This window comes from Ochlerotatus camptorhynchus, unplaced genomic scaffold (assembly GCF_037179485.1).
Source record: "Ochlerotatus camptorhynchus isolate MF236.1 unplaced genomic scaffold, CSIRO-AGI_Acam_v1.1 ptg000401l, whole genome shotgun sequence".
NCBI lineage: Eukaryota > Metazoa > Arthropoda > Insecta > Diptera > Culicidae > Ochlerotatus > Ochlerotatus camptorhynchus.
The window spans coordinates 1,519,037-1,543,495 of record NW_027040887.1 but is presented as its reverse complement, the minus strand read 5'-3'; the positions used below and the strand labels follow the sequence as shown (position 1 = coordinate 1,543,495).

The 24,459-nt window shown below is 42.4% G+C and overlaps 1 protein-coding gene across 1 annotated transcript; it reads left to right on the top strand.

The window, feature by feature from the left end:
* Positions 1-10,952: 10,952 nt before the first annotated feature.
* Positions 10,953-22,727, top strand: LOC135710681 (uncharacterized). Its single transcript, XM_065233330.1, has 2 exons — positions 10,953-11,891; positions 22,608-22,727. Exons 1-2 carry the CDS (start codon positions 10,953-10,955, stop codon positions 22,725-22,727), a joined length of 1,059 nt encoding a protein of 352 aa, XP_065089402.1.
* Positions 22,728-24,459: the final 1,732 nt, after the last annotated feature.

Genomic DNA, 24,459 nt, shown 5'->3' with positions numbered 1-24,459 from the left:
GGACGTTTCCGGTCGATGTTTCCACCTCTACGCCGACGGCCTCGATGATGGAAGTGCGGTAGTGGGGTAGGGTGCAGTACTTGATGCCTTTCTTGATGATGACCGGGACACCACCCCCTCCCTCCCTGGAGCTGGTGCGATCAAGCCGGACAATGCTGTGGTCGGGCAGCCAGAAGCTGTCACCGGTCTTGAGGTGGGTCTCGGTGAGAAGGCCCACGTCGATGTCGTGCTTGCGGAGGAAGTCTGTAAGCTCAATGTTTTTCGCCCCTACGGAGCGAGCGTTCCAGTTGGCGATCTTTATGGCTTCACGGTCCATAATTAGCGACGAAGGAGATGATAGCTTGGAGCTGTTGTGTTCTTGTAGCGCAGGTGCGCTTGATGATGATGGCCTGGGCCAACAGTGTGACGATCTCATCTGTTGACAGCGGAGAATCGTCTGTAGCTTCGCCGGTTGTACCGGCCAATCCCGGAGCAGGGGGATCCGTCGATGGTCCGGAGGCTTGACCGGGTACTGCAGCGGCAGCCGACTGGGCAGCAGCCAACTGTTGGTTGAGCGGGAGCGGCGGCAACACTGGAATTGGCCGAGGTTGAACCGGTGATAACGGAGGAAAATTCTGCGCGTTGTTTTCCGGAACCTTCTTGCGACCGGGCTGGTTGTTGGACGAGGCCTTCTTCCGGATCTCGGCGTATTCGGCCCGCTTCGGACAGGCCTTACTCGTGGCCTTGTGGGCGGCACCGCAGTTGGCGCATGTGGGAGCGGCTTCCTCGATGCTGTCGCAGTCGTCGATCTTGTGATTCTTGCCGCATTTGATGCAGCGGCTGGCCATGCGGCAGTTCCTGGTGCCGTGCCCGAACAATAGGCAGTTCGAGTACTGAGTGACGCCACGGTGGGTCGGCTTATACCGCTCCCACTTCACTACGATGTGGAACAGTGTGCGTGTCGTCTGGAGATCCTTCACGGTTGTGGAGTTCTTCTCCAGATGGACCAGGTAGAGCTGGTCACGATACTTCATGGCCTTGCTGTGGGTCATCTTGTGAATTTCGGCCGGCTTGAGGCCGTTCGCCTTAATCTCGTCCATTAAGGTGGTGGTGTCCATGTCGTGGAGCCCGCGCAGCACCACTTTCAGCGGCTTGGTGGCCTCGACGTCGTGGGAGAAGTACTCCAGCTTCATTCTGTCCAAGAGGGCCTGGACTGCGTTGTAGTGTTTTTCGGCCGGGACCATCGTAGCCTTCCGTGCACCGTTGAATGGTGCAACGAAGGCCCTGCTTAATGTAGAAATCCAGCTGCTCCCATAGCCCGGGAGGGAAGCCCTTCACATAGAAAGGTGGCAACTTCACTTTTTTCGGCACCGTCTCAGGGTCCGACTGTGGCTGGGCTCCGTTTTGCAGGGCGGAGAACGGATTGTTGCTCAGCAGCTTTTTTGCTGCCGATGCGGTGGCGCTGCTGTCTTCAGGTCTGGGTCGTTTAGTTCCGGGACGGGCAATAGGGTTTTCTTCTGCTTCTTCTGGGCTGGCTCGGTGGTCACGCCGTCTCTTGGGAGAGGCTGTTTGCCCGGTAAACCGGCACTCGCGTTACCGCGCGATTTCTTTTCCATGGCTGGGTCAGCGAGAGCGTCACTACACAACGCGGAGCTAATTCGATTTGCGAACGAACGAACGAACGAAACGAGAGAGAATAAAAATCGACTGAACTGCTCAACAGTCTGGCAGCGAATGATGATGAGCAAAAGCACGACAGCAGCGCTGTTTTATATAATGAGAGAGAGAGAGAAGGATTAGTATTTTCCATTTAATTCCACTACTTTATTTGCTTATCCTTGACAGATACGCGTATTTCGTCTACAATGTGCAGACTTCTTCAGTGTCTTGTACTAATACTCGACTTTCTTTTATCTTTTCAGGTTCAAGCAGAACGATGTGCAGCAGAACCTGATAGGATTTCCCGCCGTTTTTTTATGAATGGGCGGAGCAAAAAGTTTCTTTTGTGCAGAATATGTAAAAAAGGATGGACTTTAGATGTTAACATAATTGCATATGTAGAGGTACCAGATATGGTTTACAGTCAGTTGTTGGTAATTCATCGAGTGTATGTCTCCTGTTAAGCAATTTTGTTTTGAAAATGTTGGCTCTGCATGTAAAAAATTAATTGTTTATACATAATTGTGGTCTGCTTAAAAATGAAAAAAATGGGTAATTTCACCAAGAAAAGAAAAGGAGCTAATTCATGAGGCTTAAAAAACAAGCTTTCTATCTTCTCAGAATCTCGAGATATTTTATATGAGAATTTCACGTGTATACTAGCACCGAGTATTGAGAAAATTTTGAACTACTGTCCACCAACGAAAAGGCCTTGACCTTCTGAACAACTTTGTCAACGACAGTAACTTTCTTCTGATCATAATCTCGAGATATAACACATACGATAATTATGATCTGTAGAACAACTTTGCCGAAGACAGTAACTTTCTATCTCGTCAGGATCTCGAGATTTTCCATGTTGTAACCAATTAAGTCAAATCCCATGTAGTACGGATACCGTTTACGCGGTTTCCATTCACATTTTCTCTATTATCCGCATCTTTAACTGTGCTACAAGTTTAGCTTGTTTAGTTAAAAACAAGTTTTTAAGGATGGTTTAAATATCGATTGGTAGATCGGCTTCAAAATGGCAATGGGAAACTCATACTGTTGTTCAAAGTACAACGCGCGAGTACTCGTGTTACAAAAATTGGCACGAGTAACGGAGGGTGAAGTGCGCGAACTTGATTTTCTAAGGATCACTTTCATTCGTTTAAGGTTCATTGCTGAATGTTTTATGCATAAATGGTGGCAATATGTTTATGGGTAATTCGTGCAATTTCAATGCTCATTCTATAGAAGTTAAGTGGCTCATTTTTACAATTGTGTTGCTAAATTTTACATAAAATATGGATAATATTAATATTTTTTATGGATCATTCACACTTTTTAGAGACTTTCTGCGGTGTTTTATGGATCATTTGGATGTTTTTTAAAGAACGTCGTACAATATTTTATGGATCGTTTTATCATTTCTGAATGTGCATGCATACTTGGGCTGCCTAAATCATCTATAAACGTTCTCACGGTCACTCATCGACACAACCACCGCACAGCAAAAAAATAATTTTGATATCACATCAAAGTGGATGCACTACAATCATGTCGAAAATTTCATGTAATTTTTATGACCACATAAATAAACAAATGCAGTAAAAGCAGCGTAATGTCAGTTCATGCATTGTATTAATGATAATTTTGTCCTTTTTAGCAAGTAATATTACACCATATTTTCGACATGATTGTAGTGCATCCACTTTGACGTGATATCAAAATTATTTTTTTGCTGTGCGCGGATATATATTTATAAACATCCGTCGTCTCCACGACCGAAGCTGTCTTTATACTTTAAGAACCAAAATGTAATTAGTCTTAAGTGAACTGCGAATAAAAGTGGAACAAAGTTTCTAGAATATATGTTTTTGTAACTTTTTGCAAGGACATTTCTAACTCTTATACGTAAATAAGCTCTGGCCAAACTAATTGTGAGCAGCTTTTCTTTATTTTCCAATCCGAAACGCTCATGCCAACACTATTACCGAATTATCTTTCCCAGAACCTAGCCATTACTTTCCAGAAAGGAGACACCCGATTAAACTTATTAAAACCCCGGATACGTTCCACCAAGAATAGATCTCCGCACATACTGCTTAACCCTTTGTTCGATAAGGATAAAAAAGGTTCCAAAACCGGCCCAAACAGAACACCACTGGTATCTACACACACAAAAAAAAGTTCCATTTGCCACAAACATCAACACCCACACACCCACTAACGAACACACGATAAGCCGCAACACTTTAGTTACTTTTCAGCATGAAATTTTCATCTTTTTCGTGGGCGTCCGAAACCGAACCGAATCCAATCGACCGAACGAACAGGCGAGAATGAGAAATGCTCCCTGACTTCATGAATGTAACTGGCGAGGGCGGGCGGGCGGGCGGTCGGCCGCACCGATTTGAATGAGTAAGTGCTGCTTTCCCCACAATGAAAGCAAAACGAAGCGGTTGAGAATGGAGAGTCCTTGAAAGGAAAAAAAAAAAAAAAAAAAATCCGCTCCCTCCGGCTTCCGGGACAGATTTTTCCTATTCGACCCCTCCGTTGTTGTACGCTGGATGACATGAGTCGGTTGGCGGATTCAGTAATTTAAAGTTGTGTGTTCCAGTTTTCCCCCAGTTCATCCAGGCTGTCGGTTTGGATTGTTTCATTTTCGGTTAGGATTTTCGAAACATTCCGAACAAAACATTGTTCGTAATTTGCATGAGAAGACTGGCTGTCGTTGTTGGTGAAGCTTTATACAATCTTGGTTGAGGCGTGCGGGAGTAATGAATGCGTGTTGATGATGATTGGATCTCAGTGAAAAGTATTTTGATTAGAATTTCCAAGGGATTTTTGTAAAATTGTAGATGGGAATTTGGTTGAATGGAATGAACCAATTTGCTTCCATTGGACCGGATGTTGAAGCATTTGTTTTCACTCGTCTTGGAGGTCTGCGTTAAAAAAAAATCATCGGTAAGGTGGTATGACTTATGCATGAATATGAGTGTGAAAAATGGTCCTATAATGGGTACAAAATAACGACAAATTGGCATATTAATTTGAAGGAATTGTTTTCTAGAGGATTCATTTCGGACATGTTGATTTTGGCGAATCTATCTTGAGAAAATATCATAAATTTTGACCGACAAAACCAAGAATTATCAATTTTGGTTAATCTTGGAAACCATACTTGAAACCTTGAGGCCTCCCTTAGCTCAGTCGGTTAAGGTGCAGCTACAAACCAAGACCATGCAGGAGGTGGGTGGGTTCGATTCCCGGTCCGGTCTAGGATTTTTTCGGATTGGAAAATTTCTCGGCTTCCCTGGGCATAGAGTATGATTGTTCTTGCCACATAATTATACTAATGCAAAAATGGTACAGGCATCGAAAGGGAAAGTTGACTCACCTGATCGAGTTCTGTCACCGTTGCCCCGGCATCGTTCAGCTGTCGTACGAGCTCGTCAAAACACCGTAAATGTTCCGTTAGCGCAGTTCCTTCGTCCATCCGCAGCAACGCCAGGGATCGCCGAATATACGATTGAGACGCAAATCCCTTCTTGGAGAAAGTATAGGGCAGGGACTCCCACATGGTCTTTGCTGTCTGCTTGTCCCGGACATATTCCAAGTGGCACTTTGTCGTCCTTTTCCTTGAAGGCCTTCTGGATTTCTTCACTCGCCGTTTCCGCTGGTCCATCGATCGAAAGAATCTCCCGGACACCGTGATCCGCTAGCTGGGTCGAACCGAAACTTCCACGTATCGAATCCTACTCCTGAAAACTGGACGATTCCAGCCTTTTTCGCACTGTTGGTGATCCTCTTGCTTCAGTAAAGACATCTTCCGACTCCCGTTGATTTTTCAAGAGTTTCAAGCTTCTAACTACTTCTTCCGGTTGCCGATTTCTTTTTTCTCTTCTGTTCGGGACATAACACCACTGCGACCAGTAACTAATTTGATCTATTGTAGTCAAGGAATCAAAAATATCTTCAAATGACAAAATGACAAGCGATCAACGAACCGAATAATAACGCTATGTCAGAAGCGCAAAGCAATAATGATATAATCTTCTTCGTTCTTTTTCATGACAAGAAGCCCGTGCGACACAATTCACTAGGGGCGGTAGAAGGAAACAAGTAAATTGTTGGCAAACTGCTTCACGAAGTAGAGCCGAAGATGATACACGTGTGTTAATGGGATTTTTTTTGTTATGTCTTTTCTCGATTCATATCAAGCTATGTCCTCATCCGTGTATATTGCAACAAAGCAGGCAAGCAATATATCATTATCCTTTTACCACTCGGATCGAGCTATGTTATAGAGCGAGTTTGTCATGGTAGTCGTAGCAACCGTTTTGTCTGTATCGTTGGTTGCTTTATGTGTTTGGATTCGCTGATTGTAGTATATCCCGTGTCCTTAGTTTAGTGCATCTCGTATTACTCCATCGTTACGGGGCACGCTATTCCCGATTTCTTAAAGCGTTTCAAACTTCTAACAACTTCTTCCGGTTCCCGAACTTTCTTTCGCTTTTATGTTTATGCACCTGTAGATGGTTGTTTCTTGAACGAAGGTTTATTTTAGACAAATGAAAATTTGCTAGGTTAAATAGTTATATAAGCTCTTCAGTAAGTAACTTGCCATCGTGAATCTAGGCAATTGTATCATGAATGATGGGGGTACTGTCAAAATCTTGATTCCTGAAATTGCTAAAAATTATGTTAGCATCAGGGTGCTAGTGTTAAAATATGCTTAGCTGATTATTCATTTCATACCATAATGATTTACGATTCAATAATGTTCATGCCAATTGACGTGTTGCAAAATACTGCTCAACTGTACAGCGCTGTGGTGGTGGCTTCAGCAACCCTCTTTCTTGGCAGAGGATTGGACGTGCATACCGAAACGTCAGTGGTTGCGACGTTAGCCACACGGACTGAATTATAACCTTGGGATTCTTTGGAATTTGAAGGATGGTTGCCCCCAGCAACCGCTGCGACCGTTGCAGTGTTATCCTTCTCCGACTTGAAGCAAACCAGGGTATGGTGACGGTTTTTGCAGATCCGACAAGAAAATTTGGATTGGCAATCCTTTGCCTGATGCCCCGATCGGAAGCAATTTCGGCAAAGTCTGTGAGATTTCAGTAGAGAATCCCGATCCGCCACAGACAATTTTTGGAATGCGGAACATTGGTATAGAAGGTGGTTGTCCTTACAAGCCACCAGTGTTGGTAAAATTAGAAATCAATTGATATTTTTCCGCTCTCATGCGCTCGCAATATCACGCGTGATATTGGAACAAAATATCATGCTTGATATTGATTTTACAAGCTCCTTTGATATTGCGAGACTATTCACAACGTGCAAAAATCAAGCTGAGAGTTGACTCGACACAAAAATGATTCCATTGCACATCGTTTTCTTAAAGAGAGAAAAAAGCATAGTTTGCTATCTCTTTTTAATCTTCACCGATGGCAGACGCGAAGGAACTGCTGCAAGCCGTTATGGAAGTTTCGGTTGCATTCGGGTGTAAAGCAAAAATCATTAAACTCAATCTCACCACAGTTTGGTGAGATTTGCAGTTGGTGAGTTTTGTTAGCTTGATATTCCGAGCTGCGATATCACAGCTTGCAAAATAAACCGGAGTTGCTTGCTTGTAGATTTTTGTCTACGAAAATCAAGCGTGATCTTGGGCGTTGGTGAGATTTGATTTTTTTTTATATTTTCCCAATACTGCAAGCCACACATCCATTTCCTTTTTGGGCGAATATTCTTCCCATGCTCGACGAGTTGATGGATCCAGTCGTATCGTGAGCAGATTCACCAAGAGGAGATCCTTGTACTCAGCAGGTTCCACGATTTGATCTAGCGTTTGGATGACTCCGTCAAAACCTTCCACCAGAGTACGCAACTCAACAACAGATCCCTTGGAGAGAGTCGGAAGCTTGAAGAAAGATTGGACCTGCTTCTTCTTCAACAGCTTGTTGTTGTTGTACCTCTTTACCAGAGTATCTCAAGCTATCTGGTAATTCACCTCGGTAATTTTCAGCGGATCGATCAGGCTTTTCGGTTCACCTTGAAGACACTCCTTCAAATAATGAAACTTCTCCACCTCTGGTAAATCGGTCCTCCAGTGAATGAGCGAGGTGAAGAGGTCTCGGAAGCTCAACCAGTCATCGATGTCACCGTTGTATGATTGGAGTTTGATCTGCGGTAACCGGACATGATCAAAAACACCTGACATTGAACGTTCATGGACAGACTGTTCCAATACTAGCGAAACACGAAGCTCCTTGCTCTTGTCCAATAACATGGTTTTTGCCTCAGAATAACGGTCGCTCGAATACTTGCGTAGCTTCCCATAGTAGTTCTCCTCATCCTCAAACTCTTCGTGAGATTTAAGCTAGACGAAATTCTCGCTAAATCTCTCCCACAAATCATCGATCCGTTCCAACCGAACTACCTGCGTACTGGGGGTTTCACCACAAATATTTTGAACAAAAGACCAAATATCATCAAACGAAGATTTCAAGTCGTCCAATTGAACCTTCAGTTAATTCCGGGTGGTGGGTGGCATTTTGATGTGATGTCGAGTAATCGGTAAAGAAATTGGAGGTGTAATATACCGCGTGTAGTCTCCGCTTCGGCGGACATATACTGCTCGTTATTACTGACCTGGCAGAACAGGTAACTCCAAATACGAACCAAAGTAGCAAAAGGTCCGATGACATCACATCAATCTTGCCTCGGTAGGGATCACTCAATTTTAGGTTGAAGTTCACAGAAGAGGAGAATTCGGGGTGTAATATCCAGAGAAACCTAAGCCTCGGCTGGGCATATACTGTGGCCTACCTACCTAACCTACCTGTAGGTTCCAACAGCAGTACCAATCCAAAGTTATCAAAATTCCACACCAAATTGATATAAATGTTGCTTTGATCGCGGACAATGTGAACTCCAGAACGTGTGTGTGCAGGATGTAGTGCGAAGAGGAATAATGGCTATGTAGCAATCGTATGGCTAGCTTCAGTAGGACATATACCGTGCAACTAACCTGGAGGACTAACAGCTTCACCAACCAGAACGAAAAACCAGTCGAGATTGCAAATTGGGGTTTATCAGCAGATTTGCTCTAACGAGCAGTTCAACTGCAGGGCTTGCGTGGCATTAATTGAAGAGGATGTACGGGAATTTCAATTAAAAATGGTGTATTTCTGTATGCTAAACTCGGCAGTGACTTATACAATAAAGTTAACTCACCGGGGAGGGAGTAAATGGCTCTTCTGCCACCGTCCGTAGCAATCGTCCTTTACAGCGAAAACCAGGGTCGACGACTTATGCGGGATGCACAATCGTTCCTTTGCTGAACCGTCTGTTGTAATCAGCTTGAATAACGTCGTCAGTTTTCCGTATCACCGAAGATTTCTCCGTTCCATGTAACGAATCCAATAGCATGCATCGAAAGGATGGCGTTAGTATAATGTAAGAAATGCTTCGGCTAGACACACATCGAACTTATGAATATTTATCGATGTTCGATTCGATGTTCTAGCGTAGCTACGGATGACCAAGGGTTGATCCGAATTCAGCCAAATTTCTCTGCATGCACTAATGGTCCTCGAAAATCTCCACAGCATTCACAGGTATCCACCGGTTTCACTCAAAGGATTCCAAATTCAAAAATGGGTCCAATATTCATCTACTTTCCTAAGCGGCGATGGCGCAATTTGTTCACAATCACAATGATTATCCTATTATTCGCCGGTTGGCAATGGCGATCCTTCAAAGGAGCCTTGGATCCACGATGGCGATGCGCCAATTATGTCTTACGTCGCCAAAGGTGATTTCGCGGGGATAAAATGGTGCTCACTTGGCACTGTTGGTTTCGGTGTGGCGCAATTGCGTCCAACTGGTCCCCGGGTTAGGTATCCGGTTCGAAGGACCAAAATGTTGGCTAGCCGGCTTACCTCCTTTGATGTGTGGTGGCAGTGGAGCACCCGTGCCGACTCCAACACTGCTTGAGCACTCTGTTCTAGTTGGTGTTTCATTTGGGGTGAAATGGGGTGCGGAATTCCTGGGAGTATTCTTCTTCTCCATAGACACAAAAAGGACACTTGCGGATTGGCCAAACACTAGTCTACAGAAACTACATTTATTCCACAACTAACACAATTTACTTTTCACAAACACACTTAATGCTAACAATTTAAATATTCTTCATCCCCGATGGAAGCATAAACCGTTTCCAACGGCTACTGAAACCAACTGATCTCCCGTCTCCCGATCTGGTCATCGCTTGACCTATGGTCGCCTAGTCCAAATCTCCCTCTCGCGCTGTGCATCGGTTCGGTCCAACTTCGCACTCGTCGTTCGATCATCTCATCTGCTGCTCTCGATGTTGCGACCGTAGGTACGATGATCGCTGCCGAGATGGAAAATGACTGGTGGGTAGGAACTCACGGTCTCCCAGTGTTGGTGAGTTCTTTGCCGTTAATGTTCACGAAAAGTTCACTATTTTGCCATACAGAAATTCAAAACAAAAATTTTTATGGACGGATTTGGACAGTTTTTGACCTGTTTCATACGACCGGTAGATGTATGCTGGTCACAAATGCCGTGCCAAACTGATTTCTTACGCAATTAATCAACTATTGATGTGAATTTCGCTAATAAACACGAGGAGAATTTCTTATAGCAAAACTTGCCATAACAAAATGGGCAGTTCATTTTAGTAAACAAACTAATACTTCTTCCTTGTGTGTCACCTTTCATTCAGCTCCTATGTAGGATCGCTACTATCCCTTACGTGTGGACAATAGACGCATCTCGACTTGTAGTATAATCGCTTTGTTGGCTGCAGATCAGCTGTAGCAGCGACGGCGATAAGTCTCCAGGGTTGTAGTTTTATGAGGGTCTTACTCTCGTACATAGGTAATACATAAATAGATAGATTATTACAATCGGCAAACATCTACCAAACCTTAAGACTCGGTGTTCGGTTGGGTAGTATGTGGTGGCTGTTCAACTCCTATCAATTCTCTACAAGTCAACTGCCATTTCTCAACGTCCGAGGACTTGGAAAAGTTGATGGCACGTTTCTGGTCGTGCGAGGAGGTGGAATTCACGGACGCTTATTCTCTGAAGGAGAAAAAGTGTGAAGAATTATTTCAACGTGGAGTTCAAAGAGGTCCAGAAGGTCGTTATACTGTTCCCCTACCCAAAATCGAAGAAGTTCTTCCAAACCTGGGCGAGTCACGGGACATCGCATTCCAACGTCTTCTCGGAACGGAACGGAACGAAGATTGGCAAGGGACGCCAACTTACGGGAACAATACATCGGATTCATGGACGAGTACCTGAAACTGGGACACATGCGCAAGGTCGAAGAAACTACGGAGGGACCGGTCAAACGGTGTTATCTTCTCCATCACCCGGTGGTCAAGGAGGCGAGTACCACCACCAAGGTCAGAGTAGTCTTCGACGCCTCGTGTAAAACGTCATCCGGAGTGTCCTTAAACGATGTGCTTCTGGTAGCGCCCGTTGTGCAGGAAGATTTGAGGTCAATTATCCTACGCAGTCGGATGAAGAAGATTTACCTCGTATCGGACGTCGAGAAGATGTTCCGACAAATCCTTACGTGGCTCAAGGATCGATCACTCCAGTCCGTATTATTTCGCTTTTCTCCGGACGAGGAGGTCGCAGTGTACGAACTGAACACCGTTACGTATGGAACCAAACCCACACCATTCCTGGCAACACAAACTCTCCGACAGCTGGCTGCTGACGAAGAAGACCGATTTCCGCTCGTGGCAAGAGCAATTCGTGAGGACGTCTATATGGATGACGTCATCACCGGTACGGACGAGGTGGATGCAGCTATCAGTCTCATAAACCAGTTGACCGAGATGATGCTGTGTGGTGGTTTCAAGCTCCGAAAGTGGGCTTGTAATGTTCCCGGAGTTCTGGAAGGTGTACCCGAAGAAAACCTGGCTCTTCGAGACCCTAAAGAAATCAACCTGGATTCTGATCAATCCGTCAAAACGTTAGGACTAACGTGGATGCCTATTACTGATACCCTTCGATTCCAGTTCACAGTTCCTCCGATAGAACCTGGTGTCCCGTTGACGAAGCGTCGAATATTGCCACTAATCGCAACGTTGTTCGATCCGCTTGGATTGATTGGTGCCACGACATCGTCTGCCAAAATCTTCATGCAGCAGCTTTGGACGTTGCAAGACGAGACCGGCAATCGGTTGGACTGGGATCAACCAATACCTTTGATGGTGGGTGAGAATTGGCGGAAATTTTACCAAAAACTCCCATTGTTGAATGAAATTCGAGTCGATCGCTGTGTCATCATTCCCAAGGCAGTACTAGTGGAAATACAAGGCTTTTCAGACGCTTCGAATAAGGCCTATGGTGGTTGCGTCTACATAAGAAGTCAGGATTCCAGTGGAACAATCAAGGTTCGACTCTTATCATCCCGATCCAAGGTGGCTCCAATCAGTTGCCAGTCTATCCCACGATTAGAGCTCTGTGGTGCGCGGGTTCGATTCCCGGTCCGGTCGAGGGAATCTTTCGGGTTGGAAATTTTCTCGACTTCCCTGGGCATAGAGTATCATTGTGCTTGCCACACAATATACAAATTCATGCATTGGTATTGGCATCAAAAGCTCTCAATTAATAACTGTGGAAGTGCATTTAGAACACTAAGTTGAGAGCACGCAATAAGCTAATATGCGCTAAGCAATAAGCTTGAAATGCGAACAAGAAGAAGAAGAAGAAGAAGAAGAAGAAGAAGAAGAAGGTGCGCTATTATCGGCCCAGTTTTACGAAAAGGTCAAGGATTCTACTCGGTTAGCGGTTCAGACTTTCTTCTGGACAGATTCAACATGTGTGCTGCGTTGGATCGGATCTACGCCAGCAACATGGACCACGTTCTTTCCCAAAAGGGTGCCAAAAATTCAAAATGTTGGATATCCGGCTTACCTCCTTCGATGTGTAATGGCAGTGGAGCATCCGTGCCGACTCCAACACTGTTGTTGTTGGTGTTTCCTTTGGGTTGCGGGGAATCCAAAAATGTAGCTCGTATGGGTTGTATTCCACAGGGATAATTCCAGCGAGTATTATTCCTTCCAAACACAACACTCGCGGGTTGGTGAAACACAGTTTACAAAAACTACATTTATTCACAATTACTACACAATTTACTGTTCACAAACAAACTCAAGCTAATAAATTTAAATATTCATACCCGATGCGATATCCAACCGTCCTATCCGGTGACCGAAACCAACTAATCTCCCGTCTCCCGATCTGGTCATCGCTTGACCTATGGTCGCCTAGCCCTTATCCCCCTCTCGCGCTGTACGACTATCGGTAATTCACTCTCTCGGGTCCTGCTACTATCGATCCCAGATGATGACGATCGCCGCAATTCCCTACCTCGTATGGACATCTCATCTGGCGCTCTCCCGACCGATCGTAGGTAGATAATCCGGGGCAAAAGTAGGCACTTAACTCTTTTTTAGTATGTTAACTATTGAACGAAAGGCAAATATCATGCAACCAAGTTACCACGTATTGCCTTAATGTCTTACCTTTCAAATGTAGAACTGGAAATTACCAAAATATTTGTGTAAACAGTTTTTAAAAATAGTCAAATGCGTACTTTTGCCCCAAAAGGCAAAAGTACGCATTGTACGAGGCAAATGTACGCATTGAACAAATAATGTTTTTGTCGCAAATAATGGTTGTAACAAATAGTTTCTTGAGTACTGTACCTCCCTCTGGTCAACCAGGATTAGCGAGCTTCCAAAAACTACGTTTTCTTTTTAGGGGCAGAAGCGGGTAAAGTAATCTTTGAAATTCGACCACGTTTTCTCTGGATGGTTCCTGGGAAGTCGATATTTAAGGGGTCATACATAAAGTACGTGATTCACTTAGGGGGGGGGGGTCCAGAAATAACTAAAAATTCAAACACAAAGTCAATCTGAATTGTTTTATTGCATTTTATTGAAAACGAAAATCAAGAAGCTCATGTTAAAAATTCATCAAAATTAAAAGAGAATTCAGTATGCTTAGCAGAGGCTTACTTCTGCTTTTTTCCCTGATTGGCGCTGATTGCTAAATCCCTACAGGAATTCAATTATCACTGTTAAGATAATATCATTTGGTACTTGATTTTACTCACCTGTTTCAACCTTTTCCTCAATGCTCCTTCCGTTATTCCGAGATCCAGCGCAACATGCCGCTTCGAAATGCCATCCCGGACTCTTTGCTGAGCTGTTTCGAGCATCTGGGAAGTGCATTTCTGCCGACTGGTTTTGCGCTTGTAGTTCCTGTACGAAAACATAACCATTGCGACATCCTGTGTGTACTTTTGCCCCGCGCCTGCTGCGTACTTTTGCCCCACATGCAGTTTTATCAATGATTTGATTTATTACAAAACTTATGAAACTGTTTGAACGGAATGACTGCAGCTCTCAAACAATCATAGAGTAAAGATATTTTTAGCATTTTTATACCCATTTTTTTCTAAACTTTAAATGGTCAAAACATAATCCCCAAAATGTTGAAAATTAGATCAAAACTGCACAAAACACAAATTACTTTCACGCCACTACGTTAAAATCACGTATGTTTACACCTGTGATCAGCTCGTCGAATGATGTGTCGAACCCATACAGTGTGGCCAGGTTTTCATGTTCGAACATTTCAAAAAGGCCTATGCGTACTTTTGCCCCGAATTACTCTAATGGTGATGCTGTAGAATAGCCGTGGTTTGCTTCCTCGGTCTCGGTATTGTTTCCCTCAGCTATGCATCAAAACAGGGTTGTAGTTTCTGGGTGGTTCAGTCCCAAACAAGATAAGTGACCAATTTGAATCCTTTGATCAAAATCAGTATTAGGCAAACATGTGAATGAGGACAGTGAGCCAAATGTAGACAATAACTTTTTTTTATATATAGGGGAAATGGATGTTGGCCTAAAGCCCCTAATTTGGGCCCATACATACATTCAGCAATCGACTAAATTTTCAATAGCGATCAAAAATATCCATAAGTACCGTCCCAATGACGCGTTCATCAAGATAAAATTGATAAATAAATAGTGAATAAATATATATTTTGCCCCTTTTTCTCTTCAGTAGACATTAGCTAAGATGATCAAAATAACGACAAGATAAAAAAATATTTGAAAATACTTAATTATACTAAAGAGAGATTTAACAATACTTAATGAGTATTGGAACTAAAGTTTAGAGTGGGATACTCCTAGGTCAAACATCTATATATCAAACGGGGCATCATCCTTGATCTTCTGGCACGGAATCCTGTCTGATACCAAACAACTCTCAAATAAACAAACGAATGACCGTGCCAGTTTGAGAACTGGTTGCAACCCCTTCTGCACACGCTAGTTATATGCCAGGAAGGTAAATACCTCTGCCCACCTGCCACTTGCACTTTACAACGTGATTGCAGTGCAATCAACGGTTGTCATTGAATACCGAGAAAACCCATTGCTACGTTTCCAAAAGTTGTGTGACGTTCGAGTTAGCTTTCCCGTTGCTTTCCGTTTTGTATACTTGTCCAATCTATATTATACCTGTAGGTCAGTGCATGCGGAAAATTCAGTTGGTCTCAGTTGCGTTTCCAATTTATTTTAATTAACGTCAACTAACTTTATCTCTCATCGGCGAAAATAAGTCCCATGTTCTTTTTCTCAATGGCAGTACATTTTTTCCCTATAATGAAAGCAATTTAGGTTATCGAAATTTATCGAGGAATTCCGTGACACTGAAACTCGCAAGGTCTAAACAATTTTTCATTGAATATCTTTCTCTCATGATTAAAAATATAAATGATAGGTATGTCTAGTTCTAACATACCGCAACCTTTCCCGAATGAGCGCAATTTAATGATGTTTGGAATAAATTATCCTTCCTAATGTCTTTCCAACCGCGGTGCGGGTGGATGATTCCCGTTACCCTCTCTCCAATATCGGTTGAACATGCTAAGTTCAAGGACGCTCAAATTACTGTCCTGTTTTTGTAGGTACTCCGGAGCACGCAGAGTGGTGTCACGTCGTAGCGTGCACGCGGATCCATCGACTTTAATGACGTAAGGTAAGGCAGGTATCTCCTAGCTACGCAAATGAAGCGCGAGCATCCGAAAAACGCTTTTAGTGAACGTCGTTTTTCCACCATGTTTCCCTACAGTATATGGCTAGCTGATTTCCACTTGCCCTACCTGTCACCGACAGAAGCATACATGGCTGTAGAATCCGACTCAATTTTGAGTTCCATTTACTCAAATTCGCGAAGACGCTGGTTACTTATAGACTGAGTAATATTTGCTTGATTTTAAGGAAAATCGAGGAAAAGTTTACTCAATCTATCTGCCAATTTAGAATCGATACGCTTTCAATAGGATGTATTTCAGAATCTGTTTAGTTTAGAATAAAACGTTATTTGAAGAAAATGTTATGTATTTATTTTAGTTTAAAGTATCTCGAATGAATGTTCGAATGGGCTTTTTACCGTGCCATCAACTTTTACCCAAACTGCTGATCAACCTCACCGGCCAGACCATCAGCTTACCGGCAAACTTGTCCGCAAAACAAATTTATAATTCTTGGGACATCTCCGAGATCCCTGGCAACATAAAACTTCTGTTCCGGAAGCTGTTTGAAGTCCAATTTGACATACGTTTCATCGTCCATAAAGATGCATCCGTTGAATTTGGTCAGCACAAGCCGACATTGAAGAAGCCTTCCCGAATACGAATATTTCGTACTGCACTGTGAACAGCACCAAGTTTGTTGACCACATCCAAGTCCGATAATCCTGGATTTGGTTTGAAAGCTTTCATGGCGTTCTGACGCAGTTTCCGGGAAACAGACAAACGATCCTTGAAACGTTTCAGCACTGCACAGACGGCGGTTTTGGCAATTTCCAACTCCTTTGGGTTCCCCGTACCTAACCATGTCGGGTTTTCATATCTTGTGTGCAGAATTAATTCTCTTCTATTTCCTAATTCAAGAAAACAGAAACCTTTATTTTTAATTTTGCACAGAATTTTAACCACTAGGAGCGCTGCACCGGACAAAAGAAGCGTACAGATTCTAAATTGGCTGGGCTTAATGCTCATCGACTGATCCTCATATTCGAGCAGGCTTCTGGGGGGAAATAGCGAAAAATTTACTCAGGCTATGAGTGACCAGCGTTTTTGCGAAATTTAGTAAACGGAACTCAAATTTGCGTCGGATTCAACGGCCGTGCACATGTCCCGACTTGGTACGGTGATATGCTTATTTTTTTAATACAAAGCAGAGTCTCTGTTTTGCAAATTTTAGAGAAGTTTGTGTGAGGGTAGAAAGTAATCGGTAGAAAAAGTGAAGCAACTAAGTGTATGCAAATTTTATTCCTATGCGAGAGGGAATGAAAATGCGTGGCACATGGCTTTGAATGATGCTGCTGAGGCTGCTTCATGGAGCAGATTCGTATGAATATGAATGTTTCGCAAACTGCTTTCATGATTTGCCGACAAGGTTTTTCCTTTTAGGTACGGATCGTAAAAAACCATATAAGGGAGTATCCATGAATAACGTTACGTGTTTAGATGGGGAAGGGGGTTTCAATAATTGTGACAATTTCTGAATATGAGGGAGGGGAGCTAAGGTCAAACGTGACATCACATTTTCTTCTTTTTTTTGTAGGAGACTTAAACCTAAGAGGAAGAGGAGACAACTGGCTTCTTAATCTTTTATATCTATCTCTATCTATATCTATCTCTATCTCTATCTTACGCACTTCAAATCGGCCAAGCACGAGCTGGTTCGTGTTTGACAGAAAAGTGGTTCGTTTTGGCCCAGTATTGCCGCCTCTTCCTTTTAGACTTAAATAATTGCGACCAGCAATTATATCTAGTGTGGTAAACTCAAATTCAATATACACTCAGGTCTTTTTTACACGGGGGATACGTACCGTGTAAAAAAACCATGTGAAAAAACTACGAGATTTTGATTTTTCACATGCTTAAATGTTTTTAAAAAATCAGATTTTGATGCCATTTTAAATTATAGCATGCTATGGTCCATATAGACATATTATAAAAAAATCTGTATTTACACCAAAATTGTGATTTTTTCTAAGAATTCCATTCGATTACCTATAACTTGAAACGGATAATGTGATTGGAATCAAGTCGATATGTTGTATCGTTGTCGAGAAATCGTTAAAAACGTACCGTGTAAATCACGAAAAACCATGTAAAAATAACCGTGTAAAAAATACCGCAAAAAAAAAACCGTGTAAAAAAAGACTTCAGTGTATATATTTATATATATCAAATTCAATATATATAAACCCAAATTCATTATACAGCTTAAATAATCGAAATAATAAATCTAGTTTAGTTTGACAGAATTAACCCTTTGTCTGTACATTGGGGTCAATTTGACTCCAGGCCACTTTGAAAAGCTGTAACTTTTTTATTTATCAATGGATTTTACTAACTATTTCGTTCAACGGTGCGTCCACCGGAGCTCTATAACAGAAAATGAAATCTGCTCCAAAAACCTTGAAAACATAATTATTAGAATTTGTTTATTGAAATACCCCAAATGCGACCCCAAATTCAAATTGCCGCATCTTAACGAAATTACAGAGGAATTCTGAAATTTCAAATGATTTGAAAAGTAAATTTAGTTGAACTTCTGTTTTAACTATCATATTTTTTTTGAAAGGGCGGATCTTGAGGGGTCATTGTAAAACTATACCCTTGAAATAAGAGTGATGTTAGAGATCTTTATGTCACAAGATCCCAACCCTGTAGAAAGTTGCTTCCTTGTGCAAAGATATTCAAGAATACCCTTTTATTTGAGTAATTTGTGTTGAACTTGCAAAAATTTAACATCATGCAATGAGCAACCACAAGTTCGCAAATTCTGTAAATTTGAAATTAACAACCATCTTCAAGCTACACCGAGTAACTAAGATGTCTGAATTAAGTTGTGATTAAGAAATATTTCACTGAATTTGAATAAATTTCCCTGAGATTCCATGAATTTTCAGGTTCAAATTGAATCCCCTGATATTTCTTGATTGTCTAGGTTTTCCAGGTAGTCGACACCCTGTGGTAAAATATGACAATATGTGAGCATCGAGATTTCAATTGTTGAATTGGTGGAGATCTTCAGAATACCTGAAGCTTTAAAAACAGCAATATCAAGAGGATTTTATGGAAAACGTTGATCGTCCAACGTGGCATTATGAGAGAATATCTGAGAGAAGTGATTTGAATTGATGAACAGTTAAAAATCTTCAGAAAAAATCCTAACCAACTTGAAGCCTTGAACAGAAGTCATCAGGTTATGGGTTCAAGAATTCAGCTTGATCAGGTTTTTATCTGAAGATCTTCATCTGCACAACAATTCAAATCACATTTCCCAGTTTTTCTTTCTAAGACCAGGTTGCTCTGAATTTATTTCAAACCCAGGTGATCGTAAAACTCCTCAGGATATTTGTTCAAGACTTCAGTTGGATCAAGTATCATTCTGAAGACTTTAACAGCACAAAAATTCAAATCAAAACTCTCAGATGTTCTCTTAATATATCATATTGCTCAGAAATTGTTCAAAAGACTTTCAGGTGATCAGAGATCTCCAAAAAGTTCTCAGGATATTTGTTCAAGACTTCAGCTGGATCAGCTATCATTCTGAAGATCTTTAACGGCAAAACAGCTCAAATCACATCACCCAGGTATTTTTCAAGATACCAATTTGCTCAGAAATTATTCACAAGACCTCCAGGTGATTATAGATCTCCGAAAAATCCTCAAGATATTTGTTTCAGACTTCAGCTTGATCAGGCACCATTTTGAAGATCTTAAACTGCACAACAATTCAAATCACATACCAGATTCCTCAGAAATTATTCCAAAGACTTCATAAGAGTGGCTTCGGCTGCCCCAGTAGGGTCCCACCTTCGGGCCCGTACGGTACACACGGCCACAGTTTGCTCAACGTTCACACAGTACGCCAATGACAGTAAGACATCTGGATACTCCAAGTCATGGACAGTGCCAGGTGCGGAGTTTGACTGGGGCGGTACATCTCCAAAACAATAACGGAGGTGTCCAAAGGTCAGCTCAGTGTGGACAGAAACCACACGCTGAGCATAAGGACAAAAGCTGGCTTGATCTCGATGTTCAGTACATATTGAGACAGCGAGAGCTAGGCCTCACGATCCTTTTGATTTTAAAGAGTTTTTAGCAGGAGGTGTCAGAAAAGCTACCAATAACTGGCTTGTGGCCGCCAAGCATTCATAGTGACGTGGCTTTTTGATCCTTCGATGTCGGCTCTTCCTATCATTGTGAAGCAAAATTCACAAAGCGTAGGATTGTTCACCCTTTCAAGGGAACGTGAGCTGGGCCTAGACCGTCGTTAGACAGGTTTTTTTTTACCCTCCTGGTGTGCGATATTGTTGCGCTATCTTAACGGAATTACTGTGCAGTACGAGAGGAACCAGAGCTACGATGGCCGTCCTGAATGAACTATATCCACCTTTTCAAGGTGGTTTGTTTAAAAGGACGTTAATAGATGGAAGCACAGCTACGATGCCGGGTAAAGCAGTGCTTAAGAACGCCTATCAATGGTTGTTGGGTTCTGCCCTGACCGGCGATTTGCGACCTCTGTGTACCTGAACTCCGATTCTTACCTCCACGCGGTGCCCGGTGGGATTGCTGGCGGTGATATTTGCCGTCAGTAATGCGAACAAGAACGGGGGATCATCGTTGTCACCAAAGCACTTCTGTCAATTATCGGTCGTGCCCGTGATGACGATGACAGAGCAATAAGGTTATAGCCAACTCTCTAAGTAGCCTGTGATTATCGCTACCTGGGGATGCTAACCGGCTGGGTGCTGGTTGCGGCTTGGCCATCCTGAATGAACTTTTTCCACCTCTTCAAGGTGGTTCGTTTAAAAGGACGTTAATAAATGGAAGCACAGCTACGAATTTGCCGTCCTGAATGAACTATTTTCACCTCTTCAAAATGGTTTGTTTAAAAGGACGTTAGTAAATGGAAGCACAGCTACGAACCAATGGCTCAATACTAGTTCGACCGGACTCATATATATCATTTTAAAGATCTTCATCTGCCCAACAATTCAAATCACATCTCTCAGCTATTCTCTCAAATTTGCAGGTTGCTTAGGAATTATTCAAAAACCTCCAGGTGATCATAGATCTCCAACAAATCCTCACGATATTTGTTCAAAACTTCAGTTTGAAGATCTTCAACTGTACTACAATTCAAATCATATTACCCAGATATCCTCTCAAGATACTAGGTTAATCAGAAATAATTCAGAAGGCCAGGTAATAATAGACCTACAAAAAATCCTCAAGATATTTGTTTTAGACTATTGCTTGATCAGATATTCATTTTCCAACTGCCCAGAAAATCAAATCACATCTCCCAGTTATTCTCCAAAGATCTCCAAAATTCCACTGCCCAACAATTCATATCATATATCCCATGCAATTTTCAAGATACCATGTTGCTCAGAAAATATTTAGAGACCTCCAACTAATATTATAAATTAACAATATGGTCCACTCTTCTATTATCCCCAAGATACAATTTTCCCCGACACTAGTGCCTTAAAGGCTAGTATACTGTAATTTGAGCGCTTCCCAACAAACAATTTTAGCTGCAGCTTAGCTTATACAGGCAAAAGTTAGCTGCATAAGGCAAATTTTGGCTGTATAAGCTAATCTGCAACTAAAATTGTTTTTTTTTTTTTTTTTTTTTTTTTTTTTTTTTTCAGTGTTCACTCGGCTGTCGACAAAAGCAGGCCACTCTCGATGTGTGCTACGCGATCGTCTGTTTACTCGGCAGCAACCATTGTGTGGTCCTCCTCATTGTTCTTCATCAGCAGTTCTTTCGGTCGATGCGTCGTCGACTTTGGAAAGCAACCGTTTCGTGATGAGTGTGTGAGTGCTGACCACATTTTGCGTCCATTGCTGCAATGGACGCGCTCTGACCCTCGTTGGCGTACAACAATTTGCCATACAATGAAACTACTGGAAGCGGCTCCAGTTCTGATGGAGGAGGCTTTTTGGATAGCGGAAGATAAAGTGTTTATTGTGTTGTATCTTTTGACTATAGCTTTAAGATGTATTGTATAGTGACCAAGAATCCTCGGCTCTGTTAAGTTAATTCGGTTGAGCCTTATCAAATAAATTAATAAAAAAAAAAAAAAAAAAAAAAAAAAAAAAAATTGTTTGTTGGGTTAGCAGCTCTATATCAACAAAGCTATCGAAAATTGCTCATAGTTGAGTAAAATTTATTCAGTATTGTGAAAAAGAAAACTATAAATTACTCACCATGGCGGACAACATCATGGACAAATTTTTCCAACGATTTCACATAAACGTATACTCTATAGTCCAGCCCACAACACCCAACTTTATAGTTTTTGGATTGATGTATGATGGAGAAAGCTAGTAACTAGAGAAACATGTGAAAAGGGCCTATGCAGCATCCGAAATCTCCACCGGAATTGTGCAGAACTTTCTCTACCGAAAACGCGATAAAACTCCGTAGAAACTCCCCAGAACTTCCGCAGGTAAAATAAAAAATCTCCATCGAAATCATGCGGTATCCTCTCCACCGTTAAAACGTAAAAACTTCGTTCAAACTCCCGTCGAGGATTTAGATGCTGCCTACAAAGGTTCCCATGGAGTTTAGACGAGGTTCTGCACGATGCTAGTGAAGAGATTGGATGCTGCTGACGGAAGTTCCAGGGAATATCGACGGTATTTTATCAATTTTCGGTAGAAGAGCTTCCGCAAGATTCCGGTGGAGACTGTTGCCAACGAAGATTCTACGGAATTTCACCGGAATTGTCTCGCAAACTCGGTGGAGTAGGAGTAACCGGTGAAAACTAACGATTTTAAATTGATTCACTACTACACTACATAGGAATAGCTAGGGGGCTACCCCCTGCTCAGCAACACAAAGACTTTCGATGAAATGGCGTTCGGTGAAATGGCATTTTCCATAGTATTCAAGTTCTTCAAGTACTTCAAGTACTTCAAGTTCGATTGACGGTACAGTTCGAACAGCAAGTGCATACTTGCTGCCTACATTGAAAATCAATTTGCGTCAGCGAAAAGGGGAAATGGGTAGGGGAAACAAAACATAATAAACAGCATTCAAATTAGGTCAAGGTCAAAATGAAATAACCCAATAACTTCAATTGTTGCGAATCTAACTGAAGAAAAAGGACTTCTTCTTCGACAATACGAACCAACTACAGCACTATTTTTTTTAAATTCAGAGCTTAAATTACTTTATCTTACTACGGCCTTAGAATAAATATTATGGAACGTTTTTCAAACACTTGGTCGATTATTTTTGCAACCCAAGGCTAGGATCTGGTGCTCATCTTGTCCGTCTGGCACGGGCAACCAATCCAAGGCTACGATCGGACCTCTGCAGTAGAATACCGTTCACCTGTCTGCTTAACACCTAGCTTAACACTTCCAAATGCTGGCAGTTTTTCGAGCTTGAGCTTGAGCTTGATTGACCGCCCACGGTTGCTACTCTGTTACTGCCAGATCAGCTGTAATTACACAGAGAACCAATAGACGATGCTTGGGACTAGCAATCATCCTCAATGTGTAAAAACTGGTGATCTTAAATTAGGCAATACCAGCGCCGGCCGCGCCCGAACACTGGTCAACAAAGGAATGGGAAGGATTGGATTGACATGACACTCGCTTTGATGGAAGCCGAGAACACCTCTGCACTTCCACGAGGAATCACTGGGATGTTGGATAAGAGGGTTGGGTTTGCAGCAGGGTTCGTTTTGGTAAACGATAAGCTGAATTGATGTCCTAACGATCATATAACGCGAAAGAGCTTGGGACTAAACCAACGGTCTTCTGCTCAGTAAGCAAAAACGTTTGCCACTAGGCAGACGAGCACCTTTTTAATCACCGAGTTGCTGTTATTACCATGTAGTCATATTAACAAATAAAACGATTGACGAATCTTGAATGTGGATGGGCCTGAGATTAGACTCATGATGTTCTGCTCAGCAAGCAAAAACGGTTGCTCTTATGCCACCGAGACCCTCATATCACATAATACCGTTGCTCAAATTTGTGTATCCATTCAAACCCGGAACCAACGACAACAACGAGTTTCGCAAAATACACGATACACAAGCGGTTTTACCATAAATCTCTTTGATATGTAAGGACCTGGGACCGCGTTTTTCTGCTCAGTAAGCAGGCCACTGTAACTGACGATCTTTCAAATCCGAAAACTAAAAACTACGAAAAAGTACTTAGGCCTTCATTAAGTTCCACTTTCACGCGACGTTCAATGACAGGGTCCTATTCAGGATTACATCTGAAAAATCCAAATCTGGCCAACGCCCACCTAAACCTGTTCTAATCCACCTGAAATGACTAACGAATGGAAGACTTTGACTACCCAGCCATGCAATGGTCTCATTCCGTGCCTTATGGCAACTTGATGATTCTATTGCGCTCATCTTTTGGCACCACCCAGGGGAGACTTGGTCCTGTACCCAATGCTTAACTTATCTCCATTCCACTCAGCTACTCGCAATTTCTTGTGATATAGTGGGCGGAATATTATTATATGAGACAATTCAATGCAGACGTCTTTCCAAATTTGGCAGATTGACAGGTAATCGGTGATTTACAACGATAGTTGCTATTCAACAACTCGACAACGTCCCATCGTAAACGCCTGCTATGAGAATTTCCCATTGCAGACGCCAACGAAATGACTTCATCGAGCTATC